We start from the raw sequence: 11,885 nt of genomic DNA, 5'->3' as shown, positions 1-11,885 counted from the left end.
TCATGTTTTTGTGGAAGAATGTCTCAACTCTTTAATATCAGCATTAAATAATTACTGAGTAGTTCAGGTATCCTGTGTTAAAGTGAATATGGAACAGCACCACTGCTTTTCATCAGTTCTCTTCCATTTTCCTTGGCAGACTGAAGCTAACAGAAGCTAACTGGAGTTAGCCAAGTTGACAGACAGATGAGGAGGCGGGACTTTCTTCGTCTAGAAGCTTTATTGATAATTGTTTACATCTCACAATGCATTCCACAAACACGGCTCCCAGCTGGAAGCTTTTTATCGTCACAATTGAAGTATGAAGTTTATCATTCACAATTATACTTGCATAACAAACAAATGCTTGAAGGTTTCCCAAAGTCACATCAAGTTGCAACTTTATTAAGATATCAGCTCCACAGACAGTATGGTTATTTTTTTCTTTAAATCCCATTTCATTTTTTTTCTTTTTTACATTTTTTTAATGTTTTATCTGATGTGGATGAATGTAAACGTGTTTCCTTCCAGAGTTTTTCATCACTAGACAGCTGCAATGACATGGAAATAACGACTTGTATGTAATTAATGTGTTTTATTTGTCTGGCAAAGGTTTTCTAGATGTTTCTAGCTAGAGTTACTCAGAAGCGATGAAGTTTTTAAATGGTAGAACAACCCCCCCTTCCCTCCCCTCCCACACCCTCCCACCGCCGCCGCCGCCTCATCAGGAGTCAAAGACGTCGTTCACAAATCCGTCATTCGTTGCATCGAGGCGAAACCACGCAGCAGGTTACCGAGGAAACGAGCTCGAAGCTTGAGGGACACGACGGTATTTCAGTAAAACAGTAAAATCACAAAATACTTCTAACTCAGTAATACCAAAAAAAAAAGAAAAGAAAAGAAAAGAAAAATACAAATGAGGTGCTGTTTGCGGCTCGCTCGTCTTTCTCAAAAACAGCAGCAACAAGACGAAGAAACAAAAAAATCTCTCCGCTCGGCTCGACTGCCGGAAAAAATCTAAATGACCAAAAAAAAAAAAAAAAAGAGGAGAAAAAAACACCCTGAAGGAGGGTGTGGAGAGGGAGCGTTCATTCGAAATGTGTTTCTGTGAGATTCAACATTTCACAGAAACAAACATTTCAAAACTTGATTAAAAAAAAAAAACAGAAGTTGGGGAGACGTAAATCATCAGAACGACCTCGGTGTCGTGAAGCTCGGTGCTGAACTCCGACCTGCTTCCACTTTTCCAGAAAACACACCAAAAAAAAAAAAAAAAAAAAGGAAAAAAAGGAATTCTGAACTGGAAAAAAAGTGTTTTTATTATTTTGACAAATAAAGTTAGAAGGGCTGCGTCCACGCCAGACCCCTCCTCTCCTCCTCCAGCCTGCCTTCATATCAAACCCTCCCCCCCTCCCCCACCCATGCACCCCTTCCTCCCAATCCAACCATCTTCCTCTCAGGACTTCCTGAATCCAAACTCTGACGTGTCGTCACTTCACTCTGCCTTGCGTTTCATCCCGGGAACCTTTGCCTGGATCCTAAAAGACGAGAAAAAAAAAAAAAGAGAAGAACATTTAACAACCATCAGAAGATACTTTAAACTAACAGTTCATAAACAGCAACAGGACTTAATTTACCTCAACAGTACAGTTATTTCTAACTTTAAATGCATAATATGTAATTTCAGCCGCTAGGGGTCTCAATCAAAACAATAACAAAAAGACGGAGTGTGATGACGGTGTGAGGTAGCAAGGGATCATGGGAGTTGTTGTCTTTGCTGTTAAATAACCAGCTTCACTGGGATAGGATTACTCCAGTGTTCATCATTCACAGAGGTCTCCTCCTCTCCAGAACAAGCGGACCCGGAGATTACAGGTAAAAACATTGAATAAAGCTGTTTCACCTAAAAAATTTTTTAAAAAATCAGTGTTTCTCCGACGATGTTTGGTGACCACCAGACTTCCTGGAGGGGCTGTTAGCCGAGCTGCTGCTAACGTTTGTCCAGTTTATTTCTCTGATAACTTAAGATCCAGACGTCCAATGACTAAAATCCTTCTTCCGGCTAAAAGATATAGTTAAAAACCACCTAAATTTATCATGAAAATGTGACTTAAAACTGAATAAAAGTCCATTTATAACAGTTTGTGTGGAACAACCACAACACCGATGTATTATCTTGTATGTGTGTAAGTTACTCTTTGGTAGACGCCATTGTAGCGGACAAACACAGCGCCGCCGTATGCATCTTGTGCGTGTTTACTCTTTGGTAGAGGAGGTATGACGCTATCGACAGGCGACCAAATGAAACGGTCCGTTACTTTGATTAAATTACAGATTTCTCTGAGTTTGAAAATACACAACTCAACAACATATATAACACAGGTCTAGTTGTTTTTAGACATTTTCATGTGGAATAATTACATATTATAGCTTTAAATGTTTAATATTTAATCCTATTTTTTTCATTTGCTCAACACACAGAGCTGCAACTAACTACATGTCATATATTGTTTTTTTCAAGTGAATCTGTTCAGTAACGTTATAACAGTAATAGTACTAATAATCATCCTCTAGGACAAGTTTTTCATTCTATGTTTATAATATTCTATAAAACGATCTACTTACTTTCCAACAACGTCTTTGAACTGGTTGTTGACCAGAGCCAAGTAGTGGTCGATCTTATCCTGAAAACAAACACAAACATCATGTTTACTGTCTGCAGGAGAACGTATCATCTCTCACTACTAATGTTCACAACATCAATCCTGATGGAAAGAAGCTGTTAAACTACAATCAATCAATCAATCAGAGGATTTTTGACTCTGTGGTTGTTTTTCAAGTCGTAGCTCATCATGTCTTCATCAGGATGCTTGTTTACATCCCAGATATAAAGTTAAATAAGACTTTTAATCAGCACAGAGAGAGACATTAATACCTGTTTCACCATCAAACCGGCCAAACTATGAAAGTAAGATTATTTATTGTCATATCAATTTTTTTCCACAACATCCCAGCAGAATATAATAATTATTTGTAATATAATTAATTACATAAACAACCTGAACCAGGATAAGATGCAGAAAATAGAGAGATGAATTAACCGATTTCAGAAGAATTCATTCAAGTTTTATCTGAAGTTTGATGGAATAAAAGCTGCTGATCGTCTGTCACTGCTGTTAAACTCTGCAGAGACAGAGGTGCATTATGGGTTCTCACCTGGTGTTTCTCATAGACGATCGGGACGCTGAACACTCCAACCACAGCTGAGAGAGAAGAAGAAGAAAAGTCAAATTATGTTTCCAGAATTTTCCATCTGTTGCAACTTTCACTAAAACTTTGATTATTTTGAACAGTTTAACTCATTGTTTATAATTCTTTTATTCTTTAACTCTTCTTTCATATTATTCTCACAGCTTCAGCTTCATGTTTTTATTTGAGCCGTGTGCATTTCTATAAATCACCACCAGATGGAGCCAAAGTAGAAACTATTACAGTCCTGCACACGGAGGCTTTAAATCTCTGAAAATGACTGTACTTTAAGGCAGAGGACCACATGTCGTTAAAGCCCAGTGCATGATGGGAAATGACAGTTTCATATTTTAAACATGTGACTCACCCAGAATCACGATGGTGAGCCCGTTGAACAAGGCACCGACGTAGGTCAGGATCCACATAAACACAGCAAACTGCAGAGAACAAAAGACGACAGAAAAAGGATTAAAAACATGAAAAACTGAGTTTATATTGTTCTATTTAAACAGCAGGAATATTTCCTGAAGAGTAACAAGAGGTCAGTAGAGCTGCAACTAACTATCTTTCAGTCAGAACAGTTGGGGATCAATTTAATAGTTAATAGCAAATTATTGATTAATGAGGCAGTTCACCTGACAGATCAGAACAGCTGGAGACATGAAACGATTCACTGATTGACAGAAAACAGAATCAGCAACTATTGTGATTAATAATTAATCATTTAAGTCATTTTTAAAGCAAAAATGCAAAAAAAACGTCTTGTTGCAGCGTTTAAAATGTAAAGATTTGCTACCTTTTTCTGTTTTTTATGACTTTCTATAATATTCGGACTGTTAGACTAAACATGTTCGAAGACGTCACCTTGGATTCTCAAAAATTTGTGATTTTTCACTATTTTCTAACGTTTTAATTCTCAATTAATTGGGAAAATAAGCTGCAGATTAACTGATGTGTTTCAACTTCTGTGTGTTAAAAGGTTGAAACAGCAGAATTCAATAATAATGTTTTTTATGGAAAAAAGATGGAAAACAAACAGCAGCTGTGGATCAATAGCGTTTAAAGTTTCCCTGCGGAGTCGTCAGTGCAGCTCGTTGCTTTATTCAGTCATGAATCTTTGCAGCGACGCGTCTCCTGCAGAGCGTCTTCTTCTAAAAATAAACCTCAAGACTCAAAGAGGAAATCTAAAAAAGATCAGACCGGCTGAATCTGTTTCTCTCTTTACGAACCATAAACACCGACATAAATATCTCAACACATCCACGGATCAGCCGGCTGTAAATAAAACATCCTTATGACTACGATTACACACACATTCATGTCTTCATAGGGCTTATTTTATCAATTAATCAATAAAAAAAAGTGTAAAAATATCATCCACAGTGTCTCTGAACCCACAGTAACAGTCCAAAACCTTCAGATGATTCAATTTACTGTCACATATAAGACAGAAAAACAGCTAAAAGTCACATTTGAGAAGTTTGAAGTAAAGAACATTCAGGATTTTTGCTTAAAAAATTACTTTTAATGTATCAATAATCAAAAAACTTCCAGATTAATATTCAGTATTAATATCATGTAAGACAAGAAAAGCAGCAAATTCTCAAATTTGAGAAGCTGAAACCAACAAAACGATTTAATTTCTGTCAGCTGACTAATTGATTAAGCGACTTATCATTGCAGTTGTAGTTTCCTGGTTTTTAAGTCTTATTCTGTGACATCGACATGACTTCCTGTATATTATATATATATGATCAGAACGATGGATCAATGTTTCTTATTAGCGTCTTCAAACTGTCATAATTCACGTTTCTTTTGTCCTTTAAAAGGAAGAATCAGGGTTTATTACAACCTGTTGAACTGATCATTTCAAGAACAAATTATCTGGAGCAACTCATGTTTATTATTTAAAATATTGATTAATCTGTTTTTTTTCCCCCCCGATGAATCGATCCATCAAAGATGATGTCAAATGTTTTTGTTTTGTCTGAACAATTGTCCAAAATCTAAAGATATTCAGTTTAAATGATATAAACCATTTAAGTAACTGGAACCAGTGAATGTTGCTTCAACCATTTATCCAAATAGTTAGTGATACATGTTCTAGTAACTGAATCATTGATTTTTAAGCAGTAAATCGATTAGTGAGGTTTCCTGTGATGCTGCTTTCACATCAGCATAAGTACAATTATTATTCACAATATAAAAGACGAACAAAACTATGACAATAACAGTTATTTTCATTAAAAAAGGTGATTCTGCAGCCTGTTTCTAGTCTGAGAACGGTCATAAATGGTAAAAACACGACACAATCAACACTAAAATTCCACTTCAGTACTTCAGATTTGTTTGTTATTGGTGGCTGATTCTTTGACCCTGAAGCTGTAGTAATATGAATCCTCACAGTGCTGGAATATAAAGTGACGTGTTGATGATGAAAACAGCGAGCAGAGAAAAGAGTCCCGACACAAACAGCGGTTTAGATTTCTGACTGGAGGCTGATTGAATATGTGTGACACTTTAACGACCTGCTGGGTTGTAAATATTCACCAAAGTTAATGAGAGGAAAACTAGAATATCCCCATAATACATCCAGACACACGCGCTTGTAATCATCTGAGGGAATTTTAAAACATTCCTGAGGCTCAAACTTCCTCCTGATGGGATTAAAAGAAAATCGGACTGTTTTTTACCCTCTAAGGGAGTTTCTTCAGCGTGCAGCTCTGTATTTGGACTGCAGGATGGAGGGCGGGAGCTGCAGCGAGGTGACGACAGCCCTCCGACAGCTGCAGCGCTCTGAATGTCTGTCATCTGTTACCAACACTGATCTACGCACATATTAACCCGCTGCAGGAGCTGCTGATTAACACAAAACCACTGACTGAAAGGACAGAACCTCTACGTCTCCTTAATGCGCCGAGTCAAGGTTAAAACCCAACATTAAGAGTCTATGTAAGGTGTTGTTCCACCACAAACTCCTTGTCTGGTGTTAATGGTGGTAAAACACTTTAACACGTCACTCCTAAATCTCACATATCTAAAAAACAAAGTCCATAACCCACCCATAACCCTAACCTTAACCCTAACCCTACCCATAACCCTAACCTTAACCCTACCCATAACCCTAACCTTAACCCCAACCCTACCCATAACCCTAACCTTAACCCTACCCCTAACCCTAACCTTAACCCCAACCCTACCCATAACCCTAACCTTAACCCTACCCATAACCCTAACCTTAACCCTACCCATAACCCTAACCTTAACCCCAACCCTACCCATAACCCTAACCTTAACCCTACCCATAACCTTAACCCCAACCCTACCCATAACCCTAACCTTAACCCTAACCTTAACCCTACCCCTACCCATAACCCTACCCCTAAAGCTGGACAGATAGTGTACAGATTAAAAGGAGTAAGTCTCAAAACAAAATCCACAGTCCTCCTTCTGTGTAAAATGTATTTAAAAGTTTATCTGAAGCTAATATGAAGCTTCAGCGTCCAAATGAGTCAAATCAAGTAGATATCTTTCAACATTACAGTCTTTTTAGTGCCAAAGTCCCTCTTTTTGTTACTATACTTCCACCTGCAGCTCAACAGGGAAACACTGTCTGAGGAAACACAAAGAGGAAAATTTGATGCTTAAAAATACAGAAGCTTTTCTTTCTATTTAACTGATTCGGAGTTGCAGTATTGAGGCGATGTGTTGCAGTGCACAGCGCGCGCCACCAGAGGTCCGTCTCTGCTGGTGGAACAAAGATGGCAACTGCGAGTGGTGTGGAACCATGAAAATATGGCCACATATGACTTTATCTTGAGATGACTTCTTCCAGCTATAAAAGCAGTTTATTAGCCAGATGATTTTATGCAAAGTCGGCCAGCACCGTCCGCACATCACCTCCGTTCAGCCCGCTGATGTGTCCGCCGGTCCTCCAGCAAGAAGCTATGGAAGAATGACGCTTCTGTCCCATCTAATCATTATTCTATGGGCCATAAGTATGTAAACCCAGAAAGACTCGTCTAAGTAGGCTAATTGCATATTAGACACACAGCATTGTAGGCTAGACAGTGTCATACATGCTACACTGACTTCTATCACCAGCAGCTCCGTTTTATGTAAAATGTAAAAGCAGATATTGCCAAAGCCTACTGTAAATGTGTCAGATATCCACTTGATATGACTAACTCAGACTGCTGAAGCTGAATAGAAGCTTCACACAGACTTTTAAATGACTGTGTGGACACACTGTGGATTTTGGCCTCCATCACTTCCATTGAAAGCACATTTGAAGGATCTTTTAATATCCAGTATGAACAGGAGGAATGATTACAGCGAGGAAAACCTCTTTCACTGCTGGTTTAAGACACACTTAATAAACTGTGAACCGTCCTTTGAGCCCAGTTTGAACCCTGAACTGGTCGATTTAGAATCAGGCTGAATGTCTGTCAGATCGATTGTTGTTTGACGTACAGTTTCAGGTCACTACGCCCGATTAATCACCTGATCGATCAACAATCTGGCTGTTGAAATGCCAGAAATCTATTGGATTTTTGGCAGGACATCATTTTTTTTCATATTAAAACTACACAGTGTAACAACGAGTAAGGCTGCCTTTCTGTCTACAGTACTTTGTTTGTGCAGATTAAAATGTGAAGTGTGACTTAAACACTCTCGTAGGTTGTCTTGTACTCTCAGGAAGAGAAAGGCAGCGTTACATGGACGACATGATCCGTCTGTTCAGTTTTATTTCACGGCAGCCTCAGATTAAAATTTTAGCCACAACATGTAAAATATATACTCCCCAAACTTACTGTAGTTTATAACATTTTAAAGTGAATCAGGGCGACCTATTTGTGTTTAAAATCGGGTCGAATCTGCAGTTTCTGTCTGGTTAAAACCTTTTCAATTAACACTGAACTTCTTTCAGGACCCAAAATAACCTCCACGACTCATTTGTTCAGTTTGTCTTTTAATTTCTCGCCAGCTGTGGTTTTAATAAAAGTTATTGGATGGGCTTCAAAATTCTGTATTTTTACCCCACTTTACTACAAATATCACAGTGTGAAGCTAGCTAAATTAATTCTACCTGCATATTGTTTTTTATTCATTTGGCAATAGTTTAAATGGGAGAATATCACTTAAAGACTATTGAACATGTGGCTTTAAATCGTTTTCTCTTCAGGCTCTTTTACCTCGTTAATATTAATGATCATTTCTGGGTCCAGTTAGTGTGAACCGCAGTTGTTCTCACCTTGATGGAGTCGACCAGGTCCTCGACCAGGAACAGGCGCCTCAGTTCACCGATGCTCTTGTTGAGTCTGGCCAGAACCATGTCGCTGTACTTGTGGACCATGTCCTCGGACAGCGCCACCTCCTGGTCCAGGTACTGCCTGAGAGAGACAGCAGAGGAGCGGGTTTAATACAGAACAGAGGAGCCGAGGATGAGACGAATAGATGCACAGACGAGGATTCAAAGTGTACAAATCTGACTTCAAGCTCTGACGTTTCCTCGTAATAAGAACGAGGAAATTCAGCTTCTTTTCTGTCTTCTTATTGAAGTTTAAAACCTGGAAAATCTGTAGAAATCAGCTTGTAATGTGACTGACTCTGAGCTCACTTTCCCCGGCTTACAGTGTGTTAATCTGAGCTAATTGGTCTGTAAAGCGCTGCGAGGTCGAACACAGTAAGAAGGTTTTGTCGCACAGCCAGGAAGGAGGATGAACGATCAAACAAAACAACAAGACGTGGAAGAAGAAAGGCTCAGTTATAAACAGAAAACTTTAATAAAAGATCCACTTATAGTTCCTCACGTGTTCATAAAAACATAAATAATAAAAAGACTGAAGCTTAAAGTTGTTTAAAACCATCAAAATACAAAACTTCAAAAGAGAAAAAAAATCTAATCTGGGGTCCAACATACATCCATCACATCAGCAGCCAGGTCACACTGCCTCCAGCTCCAAGATTAATCAGGTCATTGATCATTCTGTGATTGGCCGGGTTCATTTTCCATGAAACCAGACATGCAGGGATGCAAATCAAATAAAAACTCACTTTTAATGTTTGATTTTATATCCAACGCTACTCTGGTGTCACTTGTTCTAGATTAGATTCTAGTCTGTTATATAAAAAAGTGTCTGAATACCTTAAAATGTGCTTTATTCCAAACTGTGTTACTATTAATACACATTATTATTACTTTAGAGTCTTTATCAGTCAAATGCCTCAAACGTGAAACATGCAGACTTCTCAGAAATGAAGGAAAAGTCAATATTTTTTTACCTTCGTGACCCTGAAAGCTTATTTAGTCTCGTCTGTCTGGTACTCACTTGAATGGGTGTCCCTCATCTGACTTCTGGATGGCCTGCAGGATGCCTTTGTATATCCTGAAGCAGATGGTGACTGACAGCAGAGCCAGGCCAATGTAGGAGCAGACGCTCACGATGCTGCACACCGTGAGGGAGAGGAGCAGCAGCAGGATGGCGCCGAACACCACTCCTGTGGTCTTCACATCACGCCAGTAGAGGAGATCCACCACTGCAGGAGGAAGAGGAGGACGACGACGAAGAGCGGTTAGTGTCAATCATCCAGACAACAGAGGGGACTGAGTTTGGTTTTTTTCCAAATGAAGCCTGGACGTTCAGCAGCATTATTTACTGTATTTCATATGTTGAACTTGTCTGACCTTTAATTTAACAGCTAAAAAAAGACATATTTAAATGAAGAATTTATTTTATTAGAATTTAAATTATATTTATTTGATTAATAGTTCAAATAGCTAATTTAGTTGGATTGTGCTGCGATTTTGACCTCACAAGTTGTTTAAAATACTTGTGTACAACAATTAACACGCCCAATAATCAATTAAACCTGCATTAACTGATTGTTTTATCCACTAGTTTTCAGCAGAAACAAGCAGTGACCACAACACTGACATATGATCATCTTTTAAGTTGATATGTTGAACTTGTTAGCAAACAGTTGCTTGTTTCCACATCCAGCAGTTACGGAGCAACATCAACCTCACATTGATAATGACAATAATTACTTGTGGGGTTCCTCAGGGTTCTATTTTTGGTCCTTTATAGTTTCAATCTGGTTAAAGCTGTTTATATTTATGTTTTTTGTCCACTTTTTTGCTGTAAAATAGTCTGTCAACATAACTTCTCTCACATTACCTGCTTAAAAAGTAGCTGTGGCTAACATGTTAGCAAATAGCTGCCTACTTCACATCCAGCAGTTACGGAGCAACATTATCATTCATGTGGAGTCGTGTTTCTGTTCACCTGGTGAATGTAAGTCCAATATTCACTCTCTTTTAGCTCTGTTTTTACTCTCTACCAACTCTTGAGGGAAATATCTGGCTCTTTAGCTGCTAAATGCTCCACTATGTTCACCAGCTAGTCTACAGCTAACTGTGTCTGTTTGGTGCTGAGCAGGTAGTGTACAGTGACTTTTACAGCTTCTTCTCTCTGAAGACGACGCTATAAGACTCTGAGAGTGAACCAGAACAGTAAAGTTGCAGCCGGACAGATAAACAATGAGCTGAAACTCACTATAAAGCTCCGTAAAGCCGAGAGGAGCTGCAGAGTCTCTGTAGGTTCATCACTATGAGCCACGACCGACACATTACACACTGACACATCAGACAATTACTTTAAAAGATATTGATTATAGACACTTTAGGGAAACTTTGCATGACCAGACTTTGTCTCTAACATGAGCCTTAAACACAAAATCTGTTTATTTTACATCTCTTGTCAGCTAATGTGCACAATGAGCTCAGAAAAAAATGAGATTGTCATGTGACATGTGGGAGACGCACTGATTCAGAGTCAAGATAAAGTCAGGGGATCAATTAGTTTTGGGTCCAAACTAGAAATGTAAGAGTCTCACAAAATCAATCAGTGTTGAGTTAATATCTCTACAGGGAAAATCTATTTCAGACAGTTTCTGACTCTACTGGCAGCTGAAACTAGAGTCAAATTTTCTGCTTCACTTCTCCAACCGTCACATGGTTGGAGCGTGTGATCCTCTGGAGGTGGAGCATCTTTAGCTCTGCTGGGGTCAGAGGTCACACGTTAGCTATATATCAGACTCTCTTTACGTTCAGATGAGTCCAAAAAAAAAAAACCCTGCAGGAGGAAACTCACTGCAGCTTCTGACTCACTGATCTTCCTCATCTCTGTACCTTCTGGACTTTCTTCTACTTTTTACCCCCCGACGCCAAAACGATGACCTTCAAGTAAAGCAACACCAGCTCCACTTAATGAGCTGCCCAAAAGAGCCCCCCTCCTCTAAAAAAAACATCTTAATGATGATGTTATGGAACGACACAGCTCAGTGTTGAGATTTAAACTCTGAGTCGTGGTTTGATTCAGACCTCATTTGCTCCAATGTCCAACTTTGTCTTTTTACCAATCAAATGTCCAGCAGCTTTTAACTGACAAAAAATTTTGAGTTCAGAGTTTCGACAGCTGCAGTAGAGGACGGATAATTATTACAGACATCATCATCATGTGCTGTTTTCAGTATGAACGGGGTTCTCGTGTTGAGTCGAGTCACGAGCAACCGCCACTATTCAAGCCGTTGTTTACCATGATGACATCTCAGAGTAGGGTTACAACTTATTTTCCTGATTAATCGATAAATCA

At 38.9% G+C, this 11,885-nt stretch overlaps 1 protein-coding gene across 5 annotated transcripts in view; it reads right to left on the bottom strand.

The window, feature by feature from the left end:
- Positions 1-201: 201 nt before the first annotated feature.
- LOC121911184 (reticulon-4-like) overlaps positions 202-11,885 on the bottom strand; it is a 41,321-nt gene continuing 29,637 nt past the window's right edge. For all 5 annotated transcript variants that reach the window (XM_042432444.1, XM_042432440.1, XM_042432441.1 and 2 more), the window contains 6 exons: positions 9,561-9,768; positions 8,483-8,621; positions 3,596-3,665; positions 3,196-3,242; positions 2,605-2,663; positions 202-1,517 (listed from right to left, as the gene is read on the bottom strand). In XM_042432444.1, coding sequence (XP_042288378.1) covers positions 1,475-1,517; positions 2,605-2,663; positions 3,196-3,242; positions 3,596-3,665; positions 8,483-8,621; positions 9,561-9,768 — 566 coding nt within the window. In that variant the 3' untranslated portion in view covers positions 202-1,474. The remainder of the gene's footprint in view (positions 1,518-2,604; positions 2,664-3,195; positions 3,243-3,595; positions 3,666-8,482; positions 8,622-9,560; positions 9,769-11,885) is intronic.

The sequence above is a fragment of the Thunnus maccoyii genome, chromosome 14, assembly GCF_910596095.1.
Source record: "Thunnus maccoyii chromosome 14, fThuMac1.1, whole genome shotgun sequence".
Classification (NCBI taxonomy): Eukaryota; Metazoa; Chordata; class Actinopteri; order Scombriformes; family Scombridae; genus Thunnus; species Thunnus maccoyii.
Note: the sequence above shows the minus strand (reverse complement) of the source record. Positions and strands in the feature narration are given on the sequence as shown.